Source organism: Oryza sativa, chromosome 6 (assembly GCF_034140825.1).
Source record: "Oryza sativa Japonica Group chromosome 6, ASM3414082v1".
Lineage (NCBI taxonomy): Eukaryota > Viridiplantae > Streptophyta > Magnoliopsida > Poales > Poaceae > Oryza > Oryza sativa.
In genome coordinates this window covers 20,623,526-20,641,837 of record NC_089040.1, presented here as the reverse complement: position 1 = coordinate 20,641,837, position 18,312 = coordinate 20,623,526, and the positions used below count along the sequence as shown (strand labels likewise).

Sequence of the window (18,312 nt, the reverse complement as noted above, 5' to 3'; positions counted from 1 at the left end):
TGGTGAGACTATGCTGTTGAATATGCTGATTTTCATATGTTAGTGGACAAAGCAATTCGGTAGGAAGATAAGCAAAACAGGATGGACAATCACAAAGAGGAGAATGGTTGCTTTCAAGGAAGCACGAGGTAGCAACCAGAGGCTGCGTGTCAAGCTACTTCATATTGATGGATCATCTTCTCTATCTTACAACATATTATAACACCACCATTCATAATAACAATAGTGGGGGCAACGATGTCAAAAATGTTATTGAAGGTCCTCAACCGACGTTGATTTAGCAGGATCAGTCTCAAGAGAGTGATAATAATGGAGAGAAGCAGTTGTTGTGCTTTAACTGTTTTGAGCCAGGTTATTTTGCAAGACAGTGTCCGAAGCTGAAGCGCCAATGATCACAAGTGCATGTCAACAACATCATAATCATAGGAGCCAATGCAGCGCCAGTTATGTCTTAAAGTCATCCTGGTTCGACGTGTTAATAAGTAGTGAAGGTTTTTTCGAGGAGCAAGGGACTATGAAATATCCATGTATATATGTAGAGTGCTATTTATGAGGTATTCATGTACAACTATAACATTCGAATAGATGCTAGTGATTACAACTATAACATTCGAATTAATCATTTTGTAAGTATTCTTTTTTTGATGGGAGGTTTTGTAAGTTGTAGCGACATTAGATAAGAAATTTCTCATTGGAAAAAAGATAGAGAGAAAAGAACACCAGAAACTTGAAAAATTCTCACCCGCTTCCAGTCCATGACGGGTTTATTTGAATTGGGCCCATTCCGGCCCATCGAAGCGAAACGAGGCTCTTACCTGCACGAAGAACCCAAAGCCCAGCCCACCTCAGCATTCATCCCGCTTCCTCTGCTCTCTCTGGAACTCACCGCCCTCACTTCCACCGCCGCCGCCGCCGCCGCCGTGTACCCCCTCCCCCGCCGCTTGACGCGCCTCCTCTTCGTCGACCCAATCCCTCCGTCGGGTACGCCGCCGCTGCCCCCCTACACCCTTGCCCCTCCTTTCCTATTTACACAGGCGGATCGATGCCGTGGGAGAGCCGGCTGCCCGCGGAGGTGCGTGGAGGCGGCGGCCTGCGGCGCGGGCGGGGAGGCATTAAGGCGAGGTGCGCGGGGGGGGGGGGGGGTCGAGTACTGCAAGCGAGCTGCGAGCAGAGGAGCTCTGATTTAGTGATCTTTTTTTTCTTTTTTCCGTTTCTGATTTAGTGATCTCTGAAGATGGATTCTCCTCGTTGGTTTGCAGCTAGGGCTCTGACACTGACCGTGGTCCGTGAGGTAGGGACGTAGGGTATGGTATTGTGAAATTTTTAGGCCGATTCGACAAATTCTATTTTCATGTGATTTGATTATCAATGATTATGTTAAAGTGATTTGTTAATTTCCGATTTAGTTCTGTTAACGCGCATTGATGCATATTATGTTCCAAAGATTATTGATATATCTATGTTCTACAAATAATATGTTCTATAAATTGGTGATCTATGTTATTAATATTCATTTGTTTGGACAACGATGTTTATTTTACTTGTTTTTGCTATTCACTCCAGCACTTGGCCACTAGTCCCTGCTCTGCCACTGGGTTCAGCATATGGATTTGCCAGGTCCAAGATGGAAGAAGGGCAAAGATGGCAAGGACTTTGCGTCCCTAGCAGCAGCTAACCCCATGTCAGCCATTGTTTCTGAGCTCAAGGCCTCATTCATAAGCTCAAAGCCCGTGGCAATTTTGTCTGGTCCGGGTGGTAGCGCCGTTCTTGGAGTTGGGCCAGAGCAAGCCGTGATCCTAAACCGTGCTGCCTTTGGCCATGCCATCGAAAATGCAACAGCACAGAAGCATTGGTTCCAACTCAGCCCCGAGGAGGTCTTTTACCTATGCCATGCTCTGAATTGCATCAGGGTTGACTCACTGGACAATAAGCAAATGAGTGAAATTGAACTGTGGGATTACTTTAGGTCTGGATCGGAGTCATTTCCGGAGATGTACAAGGCTTACGCACATCTGAGATTGAAGAACTGGGTGGTGAGATCAGGGCTGCAGTATGGTGCGGATTTTGTAGCTTACCGTCACCATCCAGCGCTCGTCCACTCGGAATTTGCAGTGGTTGTAGTTCCAGAAGGTGCAGAGTTTGGCAATAGGTGTGGCCGTCTGGAGGTGTGGTCTGATCTACTATGTGCACTCCGGGCTTCTGGCAGTGTAGCAAAGACATTACTGGTTCTGACAATTAGCAGCAGCAGTAAATGTGAACTGAGCTCCCCAGATTGTTTGGAACAGCTTGTTGTTCACGAGAGAACGATCACAAGATGGATACTGCAGCAATGCCGTGAACAACGATGTGAACCAAGCAGAGATGAAGTGAATAGGGAAGAACTGATTATTGAAAAGGAAAGTGTAGTATTTAATCACTGGGGTGTGATACTAGGCTTCACTGTTCTATCTGGCTTGCTTGTGTACAGGTTGAAATTCAGACAATAGAGTTAACATTTCTGTGCACCTGTGTTGTTGAGGTGTTAGCTTGGAATTTGAAATCCTGAGTTGTACTCTTTTGTGAGCCTTGCTTCTGGTTTCTAGTCTAGATATGACAAATAATTATAGCCACGCATCTGACTTGGACAGCAGAGAAACGTTTGAATTTTGATCTGTCTTAGATCTTGAATACAGCCCTGGATTGGCATTTTCAGTACTGTATTACTAAGGACTGCATGGACTTGGAGTACTGTATTACTCAAGGGCTGCATGGACTTGGAAGTGACATCCAGGTACACTAGGAACTGATGCATATTATCAGCATGTGAAACTACCATCATGGTCTAAGGTGCCTACATGATCGTAAACTTACTGCAACAGAATAAGTAATCAGATGGATCATTTACCTTTGCCTTTGTTTTTAGGAATGCATTTTACCTTTCTCAATGCAGGGAAAAGTTGGTGTTGCATGCTATTAATGCAATTAGAAGCATTATTATTTCTATCCGGCATCACCGTGTTACAAATCATGAAAATATAGACAAGAAGTTTCAAAACTTCTGTCTAGTTTGTTTTGATTTATTTACAAATAACTTACGGTATTATTTACAGAAAAATCCCTTCGGTTAAAATTTGCTACAACATTTGCTTTTTTTCTTCTTTTTGCCATGACTTTGATGTGGCACGCACATAAAGAAAAGGAATTACTAATAACATTCGACAGTAATCTGGAGCCAAAATCTTGCAAAGATATGACCTTATGATAGGAAATTGCTATGCGTCCGACTCATATGTACAACTTACATCCGACTAGTGTATATATAGGTATAGATGCTGCTTGTTTGGGTCCATATGATAAGAAACAAGTTCAGTGATTAGTATATATGACATGGTTGGATACAAGACGGATGGCTTGAATGTACGTATAGCAGGGTTCCTTATGATATGCTACGCTATTTGTGCTAAGACTCCAACTCTAGTGATCCTGACGAATTCCAACAATCGACGGTGACCTATTAACTATTTAGGGTTTAGCGTTGGAAGTGGGGTTGAGAGTGGGACGGAGTGGTGGGATGGAGAAGAGGGGGTAATTCCCGAGGCTAAGAAGAATGGACATGGCAGGTGGCAAGAACGATAATGGGCAACAGCTCCACCAAAGCCACAGGGTCAACAATGGGTTGTGGCCTAGTGTTGGCGACAGGCACAAAGCGGAGTGAATGGATATGAGCCGGGGGAGTGGTAGTGTCTCCAGCAACCAGGGGCGGAGGAAATATTTCACCAAGAGAAGGGTTGAACCATGCTGTTTTAATTTCTTTTTACTGAAATTCTATCTAAAATTTGGTCTATATCCATTGAAATTCTTTGCCATGTGTGGGGCTTAAGCCCAAGCTGTTCCACAAGTGGCTCTACCTCTACTAGTGGCGAAGAGGCGAAGAGCCACTGGATATGAGAAAGACAGCATGGCAAGAGCACCTCGTCATTACCAACTTGAGGAGAGGAAGAGGGCGAGAGAGCGGAGGGGGAGGAGGTCAGCTAGGGGCCTCTCACTGATGTTATTGCCTTAGCCTCGCTGGCAAGGTTGGGCAACACTTACGGTAGTGGTAGTAGGGGCATCAAGCTAGGAGTCAGGAGGGGTTAGGAGGTACCGTAAGAATCTCAAAGCAATATAATGGTTTAGAATTCACGAAATTTTTAAGATGATTTATGTGCAATGGCAAATAGTCGGTCCTAAAAAAAATCAATCAATCAATGAGAGAGAGAGAGAGAGTAAATTATGAAATTATTTAGGATGTGCATACATCTCCATGGCCATCGGTCGAGTCAATTAGATCGAATTCGACAGTTGCAAATATGTATGAGTAAAATCAGTTTCTGTATCATCCATTCTCCATTTCTGTGAAGTTTGAAGAACACGCAATGTGTTTGAGATGTAGAGATGAACAGATCACGTAGTTATAGCCTATGATATACATATACTAGTATTCCAGCAGACATCCTAATGTTGATCAGAAGAGGCTCCTCTGACGTAAAGTTAGAGGAACATGGTCAATGACGTATGGGCCTATGAAGGTGAGCCCCACCGGTCAGTGACCCACCTCCTTCTGACTCTACATCAGAGGAGCTCCGTCCAGGTTGATCGGCACAACAATGGCGACTGGCAATCACGGCACGACTGCTAAAACCAACAAAAAAGAAAAGAGAAAATCAAAGATGCGCTGTACGCGCCAGCACGACTCGATCAGTAGTACGGGTAGCCGTAGCCACCGCCGTCGACGCGCCGCCCGCCGCCGCCGGCGCTGGTCGGGTAGAACAGGTCGGAGAAGTCGCGGAGCTCGTGGAGATCCTCAAGGTTGGGAGGCGGCGCCGCCGCCTCCTGCTTCACCGGCGCGGCCATCGTCATCAGGCCGCTGCCGCCGCCGTAGCCGCCCGCCCACCCCACGGCGGCCGCCGGGCAAGCCGTGACCGCGGCGCGCGCGCGCGGCCTGCTCGGCCTCGCCGAGGTCGCCGGCGCCGAAGGCGAGGGCGCGGACTGGCCCGTGAGCCGCTGCACGACGGCCTTGAAGCTGGCCGCGTCGGAGCTGACGAACTGCGTCTCGATGAACTTCACCTTCACCCCGCCGCCGCCGCCGTCGTGCTGCTGCTGCTCCCTGCTCGCCGCGCCGTGGACCTCCATTGCCGGCGAAGCACACGTACGACTCGTTCTTGCGCCGCCGCCGTCGCCGACGTGCTGGTTTAGATGACCTTCGCTGTTGCTGAGGAACGGCCACGAGTTCGGCCGTGGCTTATATAGGTTTAGCCGCCCACGACCACTCGCCGGCGAACACAAGCCCCCTCCACCCACCGACACGTGGGACCAGAGCCCGGTGGGCCCCACCGTCAGTGACTGTATGACGGAGGGGTTGACCGGTCAAAGGTAGTAGGGGGGGATGAGTACGGGGGAGCGGTCAGCGGATGGGTGCGGTGCGGTCAAGCGCTCGTGCGCAATAGCTATCGATCGAGATATCTTTCTTCACGCTTGGGACGCCAACGATATTGGATAGCGAGGGAGCTAGGGGCGCTGCTCTGCTCCTTCCTGCTGCGTGTCATCTTATTCCACTTGTGGACTGACCGCGAGCTGCTTAATTTCAACAGCAGCATCTACTCATTATTTAGTTTGTCCCACTTGTCTCCCTTTTTTTCCTTGCAAAAGTGTGCTAGAAAAATTCACTATGGTTAGTTAGTTATTTAAAGTCGTATGCTTGTGGTCCATTTGTATTTACTTTCAACATAACCATCATTTAGTTACGTTGGATGATACTTCATTCCTCTCATAATATATCAACCTAGTTAGTATTAGATTGGACACATCCTAGTATTTTGTCTAAATTCATAGTAAAAGAATGTGTCTCATTCAATACTAGCTTTTTATATTTTACGACAAACGTAAAGTACATCTAAACTTGCATACAGGAGCGGAGCCCCAGACTCGCCGTTGAATACTCCATTGAAAGTTTGGTTGTTGAAAGGGTATGAAAGAAGATAGAAATCATGTAGCAAATATTAGGTTTTGTTGAGTTTGCTCGATCGGGTTTTGAAATAATTCTCTCTGGCTCTATCACTGCATGCATAACGCTAAAATGTGCGAGTTTTAATTAGGTTGCTTTGAACAGATTATCGATCAAAATATATTTTATCTTCTTTGATAAAAATAAAAATGTACTGCAAAATTACAGGGGAACTCTCTCATAGCGGAAAAAAAATTTACAGACAGACATCTTTCCGTCGGAACAAAAATGAGGGAAAATTACAGGTATTCTGAGGTTGTATCCTACCTGTGAGAGTGAGATCGAGAGAGACGGTGAGTTTGTTTTGGTCACTCTGGATGGAATGTTGAATTTGACCGTGGAAATATTTACCGATGTCCCCATCATCGATCTCCAGTTGAGGGCCGGGGTTGTGCACGTGATTTGTAGTTGGGCCACTTTTACATGTTTTTAACCATTGATTGCTTGTGAACACTTTTATGGATCGGATTCTTCAATGAATAGTTATCTTAGCCTTGTATTATTGTAAGGCAACCTCGAATATATTGACTTGATGGTCAACCATGATATGTAGGGTTTTTCTAAAAAAACCATGACCTGATATTTAACCAACGAAGTGTTAGTTCATGGTTTAATTGGTTCAACCGGTTAGACCACTGGTTCAATACAAACTTAGTAGTTTGAAAAGCATGCCACGAAAATTTTAATCTTCATCCAACTCTTGTTGGAAAAAAGAACGGAACCTAAGCGCAGTTTTTCATCAGCAATTTAGTAGGAAAAATCCGTTGGTTCGGTTTTTACCGGTTAGATTGCATAGGCGGTCCTTTTATCGAACCAAGCCGGTGAGGGCTCTCGGACCGGACCAGTGGTTTGCGACAAGAAATGGTGAACACGACAACTCCATGAAACACGCCCTAGATCTACATGGGGGAGAGTGGTTTGAAACAAGAAATGGTGAACGCGGCGAGCCCAACGACGATGCAGACACAGGCAGCGGTAGCGAGCTAACAATAGCCATCAGCAAGGTGGAGGCGGCCAGAGGCCACTAGGAATATAGCAGTGTGTGGGGCAGGGGGTGGAGGTGGCATGGGGGTGATAAGAGGCAATTGGTGTTGACCAAGGGTGGTGTCACACCCTAAAAATCCTAAATATATAAATTGTTGTTTAAATGGAATTTTTTTAGAATTTATTTTAAAAGCCTAGAAGAGAAGATCTAATTTTAATTAATAAATTCCAATATAAAATGGGGCCAGATAAAATTTCATTAAATACTTTGCTTAATCCTTTAATTCCTAGATTTTTCTGGGATTTATTTGAGCTAAGAAAGTATTTTTAATAAATGAAATTGCATTTAAGAAATAATTTAAATTGAAAAAGGTTTTAAAAAGTCCTCTTTTGGCTTTGGGCAGAAAGTCGGCCCAAAACCCTTCTCTCTCTCCTCGGCCCAAGTCGGCCCAGTCCGCCGCCGCGCGCGCGCGCGTCCGCCCGCTGACAGGTGGGGCCCACCTGTCAGGGTCGTCGTCAACCTCCGGCCGCCGCCGCCCGAAACCCTAGCGCCGCGCCGCCGCCGCCGCTTTCCAATTCGGCCGATCCTTTCCGTTTCCGGCCGAATTGATAGAGGGGAAATGATCTTCGGGATCTCCTCTACCTTTTCTCCTTTGGAAACACCGGCTAAAATCGTTTGGAAATCGATGGATTCGAGTTCGAATCGGATCGGCTTTTCTCTCTCCGAGCTCGAGCTTTCCATCTCGTCGCCGGCCGCCGTGGGCCTTCGCCGTTGCCTCCTAGCCCCTTTAAAAGGACCCCCGAGCTCTCCTCTACCCGCCGCCACCCTCGCCTTCGCCTCTCGTCGTCTGTAGAGCTCTAGCGCCGTGAGACCTAGCGCCGCCGTCGCCGCCGTCGCTCCAGCCGTGCGCCGCCGCCGTTCCAGACGTCGCCGTCGCTCGGGAAGACCGTCGTCGTGGTCGCCAAGTCGTCGCCGTCCTCGTCCGCCTCTTCGTCGCCGCCGAAGACCGCCGGAGCACCGTCGCCGCCGTCAACCCGAAGAGCGCCGCCGCTTCTTCCTCGTCGCCGTCGCCGTCCGTTCCTCTTCCGCCGTCGCTTTGGTCGCCGGTGAGTTCGCCGTGCCGTCCGCTACCCGTTGGTGCCTTCCGTTCGCGCCGCCGTGCCGTCGTTCGCCGGCGAGCATGTGCGCCCGAGCCGCCGAGCCGCCGCCGCCGGTGGTGACGTCATCGCCGACGTCATCGTCCCCTCTCCCGTGAGCCGGTCGTGGACCGATCGATCTCGGCCGTCCGTTTTGGATCAAGTCGATCTCGGCCGTCCGTTCGCGTGAACCGCCGCCGTGCGCCCGGTCCACCGAAACCCTAGCCCACTGACGCAATAAATCCCTTTTTCATTTTCAAAAATAATTCATTATTGCGTCATAATTCAATTAAAATCAATTTAAGTGTTTTAATCCGATTTAATCTTCAAAAATTCATAACTAATTCATCTTAGCTCGGATTTAGTTGGTTCAAGTCTCTAAATTTTTCTAAAATTGAGATCTACATGTTAAAAATATCCACATGTACTGTTCATGCTTGTTTATGTGCTGTTTCGGTGATTTTGCTCTTTTCTGCTTAGATTCCGTCGTTTCCGGAGAGTCCGTTTTCGCCGGAGAAGAGTTTGAAGAGTTCCAAGGCCAGCAAGGCAAGTCACACAGATCCCAAACAACCCTTTGAGCATGTTGATCCTATTTAAAGCTATTGTTTCTATTCAACTATTGCATTTATTTTCGAATGTCATTGGGTGGAATTAACCTATTGTTTGTTATAGCCCTTTTGTTCTTGATTACTTTATTCCTTGATACCTTGGGTTATTATAACTTGACTAGTTGAGCTCTATATATTGATTCAGCTAGATATTAGGTGTGATTGCTTAGCCATGCTTAGAAACATTAGCACACTATTGGGATAACTTATGATTCACTATTAATTATTTAATGATGGCTTAATGATAGTTCACGATGGTCAATCGTGATTGGTTAATTAATTAATGTGCCAACTAAAACCTGATAATGGTGGGTTGTGAGCACATGGTTTTGAGAGTCGTGCTCATGACAATTAAGGACCGGTTCACGAGTTTCGGTTGTGAAACATTAACCGTGCCAACCACAAGCCAGCGTGGGCAACGGCTTTATCTTTTGTATAGCATGGTTCATTGCGGGGCACCAGACTGAGAAGTGGCGGAGATAAGCCCACGGGGGTCGCTGGGGAGTCCATGCCTTGTTTATAAGGGGGTGATTATGATCCAGGAAGGTGCGCTGCAGTGGATTGTGTTATGCAAGGGGTATTGTCACAACTCCTTTCCGAGGTACCGTGGTGGTATTGAGGCACATGGTGACATGATGTGGGGTTGTGTCTTGTGGGTACAGTGGTACACCTCTGATCAGAGTAAAACTATTCGAATAGCCGTGCCCGCGGTTATGGGCGGGTCTAACAATGTCTTTCGTGATTAGTCTCACACCTCTCATCTTAGTAAAAGATGCTATAACTGGTAATAATTTGTTTAGCTCCTGGTTTGGAATGGTATATTCCTGGTTTGGAGATAGATCTGTACAGCCGGGTGTGGTTGTTCAGAATGGTTGGGCCTATACAACAGGGTATGTTGTATAGCGTTGGTTTAATATTGTTTAATTATTACTTAACTGTTTTATTAAATTCTCAAATGTTTGCTAAATGCTGCTTTTGCAAATGGAACCCTACTATGCCATCCTTTGTTATCCTGTGCACTTGCATATTTGCTGCGTGGCTTGTTGAGTATGTCATATACTCACCTTGCAATCATTCATCAGAGGAAGAGTTCTACAATGATGCTGATGGTGTGGAGGATTAGGTGTAGCCCTGGTCAAGCTGCCTGTGGAGTGGAGCCGTCTGTGCCGTTTATCTTATTTTTTCCGCTGCTTAGATCTTTATTGATTGAGAGGAACTATCTACCTCTGTAATGACATTTTATTCTCTTATTAATTAGAGTAATAATTGTACTTTATTATCAATTTGTTATTGTGTGCCTCGGCTGATTCCTGGACGAGGGTTCACACACATGTAAGCGTTTGGAATTTTGGATAGAAATTCCGGGCGTGACAAGTTGGTATCAGAGCCTCCTTGACCCTAGGTTATGCCAAATGGTTACCCTTAGAAGCCCTCTAAAAATATTGGAAAAGTAGAACTGTTCTCCTTCATTTCTCTTTTAATTAAACCAAACTAATGGCACATGCACTTCATAGTCTCTTTTAATGGTTTTCATTCAAAATTTATTCCAGTGTTATTAGTACTGTACATCTATTACTGTACTAATGGCTCATTTTCCAGCAAAAGTTTTACAATGTTGTTTTATTTAATCTTGCTGCAATAAAATAAATTTAGCAAGTTGATTTTATAACTTTCTTTTATTTCTTTTGAAACCTGATGTTCAAAAGTACAAAATTTGTAACCTTGTTTCCAACTGTTTCAACTTATCTTGCAAGCTTGGTTTACTTTATTTACTTACCTTTTACTTTGATTTTCTAAACTTTATTCAAATTAATCCCAAAACTTGTGCTATTAATTGGATAAATGTCTTAACTCCCTCCTTTCACTTGTCTTTAGATGCCGCGCTACAAGCCTGAGTACTTGTTTGGTGTTGAGGGTTTTGTCCAGGAGTTGCGTACAATGTCCTTTGTCATTGGATTTGGGACTGCCCCTTTTTATGCTCAGATTCCTCATGATCGTCATGAAGAGAAGTGCCGAGTCAAAGTCACTTTGAACAGTAATAGTGAAGATATCCCTTCAGTGATGTTCGAAGCTGGAGGAAGAAACTACATCCATGCATGTCAGGAGGTGGCAAGGATCGCCATAGGAGAGCTCCGTGATCGCTACAGTGATCAGTTGGCCGACACTGAGTATCGCTACCATCCTCGCCAACCCCAGGGAAGTGACCGTGGCAGCTACCTTGAGACTGAAGGAATTGAGAATGATGCTACCACAAGGCATTTGGTTGAGATGCTGTGGGCTATGGATGAAACCCGTGCAGAGACTGTGTTAGCAGCTCAAGATCATGAAGACCGGAATCGTGGTAAGATTTGCAAGCTAGAAGACAAAGTGGATCGTTTGGAGAAGGAATTAGCCGCATTGAAGGGAGAAGCACCACCGCAGAAGGCCAGGGTTCGTCTTACCGCAAGGAAGAGAGTTCTATTTGTCCCTCGCTATCAATTGGCGCCAAAGGTCCGTGTGGTGGAGAAAGAAGTTGCCCCAACCCTAGCAGATCCTCCAGTCATCATCATAAGTGATGATGAAGAAGAAGAATCCAAGCGCAACCATTCCAAGATTGAGTGGGTAGCAACTCAAGATGATGAAGACGAGCCGAACGAGCCTTCAATCGACCTCCGATGCTCGGAAGGACTAGAGTGACTTGTTAAGTCGTTGTCTTAGAGCGTTGTGTTAGTTTGCTTGCTTTAAGTTTGGTTGTGGGTGTCTCGCATGTGATTTACATCAGTAGTGGGATGTAAGTGCATGCGTTTGTTTGCTTTTGAGTGTTAGGAAGTTGGTGAGTTTAGTGGTGTGAGAGTCTTCAGTTTGTAATAATGAAACTCAGTTAAGATCAATAAAAGTTAAAGTAATTCTCTGTCCTAAGTAGTTTCCCCCGGTCTCTCTTCTTGTGCCCTGTCCATGCCAGATGGTGAACACTCGCAGCAACGGGAATGGCCCCAACAACAACAATAACAATAACAATGGAGAGAATCCCACACTTGCTCAAGTTCTTGCTCAACAGACACAGCTAATGAACATGATGATGCAGCAACTTCAGAACCAGCAAAACCAAGGAAATAACCATGCACCTCCCCAAAACAAGTTAGCAGAATTTCGTCGTGTGAGGCCGCCTATTTTCTCTAGTACCACTAATCCTGTTGAAGCTGGTGATTGGTTGCATGCCATAGAGAAGAAGTTGGATTTGCTTCAATGCACTGATCAGGAAAAGGTCTCATTTGCATCACACCAGTTGCATGGCACTGCCTCTGAATGGTGGGATCACTTCCGCCTGAATAGGACTACTGTTGAACCTATCACTTGGCTTGAATTCACCGCTGCTTTCCGGAAGACGCATATACCATCGGGAGTGGTGTCTCTCAAGAAGAGGGAATTCAGATCGCTCACTCAGGGATCTCGCTCTGTTACGGAGTATTTGCACGAGTTCAATCGTCTGGCTCGTTATGCTCCGGAAGATGTGCGCAATGATGAAGAGCGCCAAGAGAAGTTCTTGGAAGGACTTAATGATGAGCTTTCTTACCCACTCATGACTGGAGATTATCCTGATTTCCAGAAGTTAGTGGATAAGGCTATTCGTCAGGAGGACAAATACAACCGCATGGAGCAGAAGAAACGTCGGATTGCTCAATTCAAGGCACAACAGGGGAATAGTCAGAAGCCGCGTCTTACCTTAGAACCCCAGTCCATGCCACAGGGAGGTTCCTCGTCTGTTGTTCGTCCGCAGCGTCAGTTCTTCAACAACAATGCTGGCAACAACATCCGTAATCAAGCTCCACGCCCTGTTGTAGCTCCAACACAGCAACAACCTGCCAAGAGGGAGCAAGGCAGCAAGCCCGTGGTGTGTTTCAACTGTGGAGACCCAGGACATTACGCTGACAAGTGTCCGAAGCCCCGACGTGTGAAGGTTGTCCCTGCCCAGAGCAACTTTACCGCACCAGCGCCAAAGGCCCGTGTCAATCATGTTGCTGCTGCAGAAGCTCAAGATGCTCCAGATGTGATTTTGGGTACATTTCTTGTTAACTTAGTTCCTGCAACAGTGCTTTTCGATTCTGGTGCTACACATTCATTCTTATCTATGAGTTTTGCGGGAAATCATGGGATGGAAGTAGAAGATCTTAGACGTCCTTTGATGGTTAGTACCCCAAGTAATCAAGCACTCTCTTTGCAACATAGCCCCTCTGTCAGAATAGAAATTCAAGGAGTACCATTTCTGGCCAATCTTATCTTGTTAGAATCCAAAGACCTTGATGTCATCCTAGGGATGGACTGGTTAGCCAGACATAAAGGTGTGATAGACTGTGCCAATAGAAAAGTAACTCTCACCAGCAATGATGGTCGAGTTGTAACTGTTCATGCATTGTCTTCTGAGTTTTTAAGGTCAAGACTGAACCAAATAACTTTGGAAGAGATTCCTATAGTCCGGGAGTATCCCGATGTGTTCCCCGATGATTTACCTGGTATGCCGCCTAAAAGGGATATAGAGTTCAGAATAGATTTGGTACCAGGAACAACTCCGATCCATAAGAGACCTTATAGAATGGCAGCCAATGAGTTGGCAGAAGTCAAAAGGCAAGTAGACTATTTGCTTCAGAAAGGATACATCAGACCGAGTTTATCACCATGGGGAGCTCCGGTTATTTTTGTGGAAAAGAAAGACCATACCCAGAGGATGTGTGTGGACTATCGTGCCCTAAATGATGTGACTATCAAGAATAAGTACCCGCTACCCAGAATTGATGATTTGTTTGATCAGCTTAAAGGTGCCACTGTTTTCTCCAAGATAGATCTTCGATCAGGATATCACCAGTTGAGAATCAAAGAGTAAGATATACCTAAGACAGCTTTTACCACTAGGTATGGGTTGTTCGAATGTAATGTTATATCTTTTGGACTTACCAATGCCCCCGCTTTCTTCATGAACTTGATGAATAAGGTGTTTATGGAATACCTAGACAAGTTCGTGGTAGTCTTTATTGATGATATTCTTATCTACTCTCGAACCAAAGAAGAGCATGAAGAACATCTTCGCCTTGCACTAGAGAAGCTACGAGAACATCAACTGTATGCTAAGTTTAGCAAGTGTGAATTTTGGTTGTCTGAAGTGAAGTTCCTTGGTCACGTCATCTCAGCCGGAGGAGTTGCCGTTGATCCTAGTAATGTGGAATCCGTAACCAACTGGAAACAACCAAAGACAGTTTCAGAGATCCGCAGTTTCTTAGGCCTCGCAGGATATTATCGGAGGTTTATAGAGAATTTCTCCAAGATTGCTAAGCCCATGACACGACTGCTTCAGAAAGATGTGAAGTACAAGTGGTCGGAAGAATGTGAGCAGAGTTTTCAAGAGTTGAAGAATCGCTTGATATCAGCTCCTATTTTGATTTTACCTGATCCAAAGAAGGGTTTCCAAGTGTATTGCGATGCATCCAAACTCGGGTTAGGTTGTGTTCTGATGCAAGATGGGAAGGTGGTTGCCTATGCATCTCATCAGTTACGTCCGCATGAGAAGAACTACCCTACTCATGATCTTGAGTTAGCTGCAGTAGTTCATGCGTTGAAAATTTGGCGTCATTATCTTTTCGGTACTCGTACGGAGATGTACATCGATCACAAGAGTTTAAAGTATATCTTTACTCAGCCGGATCTGAACATGAGACAAAGGAGATGGCTGGAATTAATTAAGGATTATGACATGGGAATTCATTATCACCCGGGAAAGGCTAATGTTGTAGCAGACGCTCTTAGCAGGAAAGGCTATTGCAATGCTACGGAAGGACGACAGTTGCCATTGGAATTATGTAAGGAATTTGAAAGATTAAATTTGGGAATTGTCAGTAGAGGTTTCGTTGCAGCCTTAGAAGCGAAGCCCACTCTAATTGATCAAGTTAGAGAAGCCCAAATTAATGATCCTGATATTCAAGAAATCAAGAAGAATATGAGAAGAGGAAAAGCTATCGGTTTCTTGGAGGATGAGCACGGAACTGTTTGGTTGGGTGAGAGAATCTGTGTCCCCGACAACAAAGATTTAAAGGATGCAATTCTGAAAGAAGCTCATGATACTTTATACTCCATTCACCCTGGTAGTACAAAAATGTACCAGGATCTCAAGGAAAGATTTTGGTGGGCAAGTATGAAGCGTGAAATCGCAGAATACGTAGCAGTATGTGATGTTTGTCAGCGAGTCAAGGCAGAATATCAGAAACCCGCCAGTTTGCTGCAGCCTTTGAAGATTCCTGAATGGAAATGGGAAGAAATCGGTATGGATTTTATCACTGGTTTACCCAGAACGTCACCAGGCCACGACTCTATTTGGGTGATAGTCGACAGACTTACCAAAGTGGCTCATTTCATCCCGGTAAAGACAACTTATTCCGGAAGTCGGTTGGCGGAATTGTATATGGCAAGGATCGTGTGTTTGCATGGCGTCCCTAAGAAAATAGTGTCTGATCGAGGCAGTCAGTTTACTTCAAATTTTTGGAAGAAGCTTCAGGAAGAGATGGGTTCTAAGCTAAACTTTAGTACTGCTTATCATCCGCAGACAGACGGACAGACCTAAAGGGTGAATCAGATTTTGGAAGACATGTTGAGAGCTTGTGCTTTAGACTTCGGTGGAAGTTGGGATAAGAATCTACCTTATGCAGAATTTTCGTACAACAACAGTTATCAAGCTAGTCTTCAGATGGCTCCGTACGAAGCGCTGTATGGTCGGAAGTGTCGCACTCCGCTTTTGTCGGATCAAACGGGAGAACGTCAGGTTTTCGGGACGGATATCCTGAGGGAAGCAAAAGAAAAGGTGAAAATCATTCAAGAAAGATTGCGTGTGGCCCAGTCTCGTCATAAGAGTTATGCCGACAATCGTCGCAGAGATTTGAGTTTTGAAGAAGGAGATTATGTGTATCTTCGCGTCACGCCTCATCGAGGGGTTCATCGTTTCCACACCAAAGGAAAATTGGCACCGCGTTTTGTGGGACCTTATAAGATCGTCAGTAGAAGAGGAGAGGTTGCTTATCAGTTGGAGTTACCTCAATCTTTGGCAGGAGTCCATAATGTGTTCCATGTTTCGCAATTGAAAAAGTGTTTAAGGGTACCTACCGAAGAAGCTAATCTTGAACAGATAGAAGTCCAAGAGGATCTGACCTATGTTGAGAAACCAATCCGTATCTTGGAAATAGATGAGAGAAGAACCAGGAATCGAGTTATCCGTTTTTGCAAAGTCCAATGGAGTAATCACTCGGAAGAAGAATCAACTTGGGAACGAGAAGATGAATTGAAGTCAGCTCATCCGCATCTGTTCGCCAGTTCTTCCGAATCTCGAGGACGAGATTCTGTTTAAGGGGGGTAGGTTTGTCACACCCTAAAAATCCTAAATATATAAATTGTTGTTTAAATGGAATTTTTTTAGAATTTATTTTAAAAGCCTAGAAGAGAAGATCTAATTTTAATTAATAAATTCCAATATAAAATGGGGCCAGATAAAATTTCATTAAATACTTTGCTTAATCCTTTAATTCCTAGATTTTTCTGGGATTTATTTGAGCTAAGAAAGTATTTTTAATAAATGGAATTCCATTTAAGAAATAATTTAAATTGAAAAAGGTTTTAAAAAGTCCTCTTTTGGCTTTGGGCCGAAAGTCGGCCCAAAACCCTTCTCTCTCTCCTCGGCCCAAGTCGGCCCAGTCCGCCGCCGCGCGCGCGCGCGTCCGCCCGCTGACAGGTGGGGCCCGAAACCACCTGTCAGGGTCGTCGTCAACCTCCGGCCGCCGCCGCCCGAAACCCTAGCGCCGCGCCGCCGCCGCCGCTTTCCAATTCGGCCGATCCTTTCCATTTCCGACCGAATTGATAGAGGGGAAATGATCTTCGGGATCTCCTCTACCTTTTCTCCTTTGGAAACACCGGCTAAAATCGTTTGGAAATCGATGGATTCGAGTTCGAATCGGATCGGCTTTTCTCTCTCCGAGCTCGAGCTTTCCATCTCGTCGCCGGCCGCCGTGGGCCTTCGCCGTTGCCTCCTAGCCCCTTTAAAAGGACCCCCGAGCTCTCCTCTACCCGCCGCCACCCTCGCCTTCGCCTCTCGTCGTCTGTAGAGCTCTAGCGCCGTGAGACCTAGCGCCGCCGTCGCTCCAGCCGTGCGCCGCCGCCGTTCCAGACGTCGCCGTCGCTCGGGAAGACCGTCGTCGTGGTCGCCAAGTCGTCGCCGTCCTCGTCCGCCTCTTCGTCGCCGCCGAAGACCGCCGGAGCACCGTCGCCGCCGTCAACCCGAAGAGCGCCGCCGCTTCTTCCTCGTCGCCGTCGCCGTCCGTTCCTCTTCCGCCGTCGCTTTGGTCGCCGGTGAGTTCGCCGTGCCGTCCGCTACCCGTTGGTGCCTTCCGTTCGCGCCGCCGTGCCGTCGTTCGCCGGCGAGCATGTGCGCCCGAGCCGCCGAGCCGCCGCCGCCGGTGGTGACGTCATCGCCGACGTCATCGTCCCCTCTCCCGTGAGCCGGTCGTGGATCGATCGATCTCGGCCGTCCGTTTTGGATCAAGTCGATCTCAGCCGTCCGTTCGCGTGAACTGCCGCCGTGCGCCCGGTCCACCGAAACCCTAGCCCACTGACGCAATAAATCCCTTTTTCCTTTTCAAAAATAATTCATTATTGCGTCATAATTCAATTAAAATCAATTTAAGTGTTTTAATCCGATTTAATCTTCAAAAATTCATAACTAATTCATCTTAGCTCGGATTTAGTTGGTTCAAGTCTCTAAATTTTTCTAAAATTGAGATCTACATGTTAAAAATATCCACATGTACTGTTCATGCTTGTTTATGTGCTGTTTCGGTGATTTTGCTCTTTTCTGCTTAGATTCCGTCGTTTCCGGAGAGTCCGTTTTCGCCGGAGAAGAGTTTGAAGAGTTCCAAGGCCAGCAAGGCAAGTCACACAGATCCCAAACAACCCTTTGAGCATGTTGATCCTATTTAAAGCTATTGTTTCTATTCAACTATTGCATTTATTTTCGAATGTCATTGGGTGGAATTAACCTATTGTTTGTTATAGCCCTTTTGTTCTTGATTACTTTATTCCTTGATACCTTGGGTTATTATAACTTGACTAGTTGAGCTCTATATATTGATTCAGCTAGATATTAGGTGTGATTGCTTAGCCATGCTTAGAAACATTAGCACACTATTGGGATAACTTATGATTCACTATTAATTATTTAATGATGGCTTAATGATAGTTCACGATGGTCAATCGTGATTGGTTAATTAATTAATGTGCCAACTAAAACCTGATAATGGTGGGTTGTGAGCACATGGTTTTGAGAGTCGTGCTCATGACAATTAAGGACCGGTTCACGAGTTTCGGTTGTGAAACATTAACCGTGCCAACCACAAGCCAGCGTGGGCAATGGCTTTATCTTTTGTATAGCATGGTTCATTGCGGGGCACCAGACTGAGAAGTGGCGGAGATAAGCCCACGGGGGTCGCTGGGGAGTCCATGCCTTGTTTATAAGGGGGTGATTATGATCCAGGAAGGTGCGCTGCAGTGGATTGT

General features: G+C 45.9%; 2 protein-coding genes across 4 annotated transcripts; one reads left to right on the top strand and one right to left on the bottom strand.

Annotated features, from left to right (window-relative positions):
• The first annotated feature begins 884 nt into the window (after positions 1-884).
• On the top strand, positions 885-2,702 carry LOC4341203 (probable tRNA-splicing endonuclease subunit Sen2). 3 transcript variants are annotated; one of them, NM_001402813.1, is made up of 3 exons: positions 885-981; positions 1,260-1,291; positions 1,564-2,699. In NM_001402813.1, exon 3 carries the CDS (start codon positions 1,605-1,607, stop codon positions 2,484-2,486), a length of 882 nt encoding a protein of 293 aa, NP_001389742.1. In that variant the 5' UTR covers positions 885-981; positions 1,260-1,291; positions 1,564-1,604; the 3' UTR covers positions 2,487-2,699. The 3 variants fall into 3 exon arrangements, with proteins under 3 accessions (NP_001389742.1, NP_001389741.1, XP_015641869.1); XM_015786383.3 differs by lacking the exon at positions 885-981 and adding an exon at positions 983-1,122 and having other exon boundaries at positions 1,223-1,291; positions 1,564-2,702; NM_001402812.1 differs by lacking the exon at positions 1,260-1,291.
• Positions 2,703-4,333: 1,631 nt separating this feature from the next.
• Positions 4,334-5,232, bottom strand: LOC4341202 (VQ motif-containing protein 10). Its single transcript, XM_015786524.3, has one exon. The coding sequence runs from the start codon at positions 5,149-5,151 to the stop codon at positions 4,717-4,719; it is 435 nt and encodes a 144-aa protein (XP_015642010.1). The 5' UTR covers positions 5,152-5,232; the 3' UTR covers positions 4,334-4,716.
• Between the last annotated feature and the right edge of the window lie 13,080 nt (positions 5,233-18,312).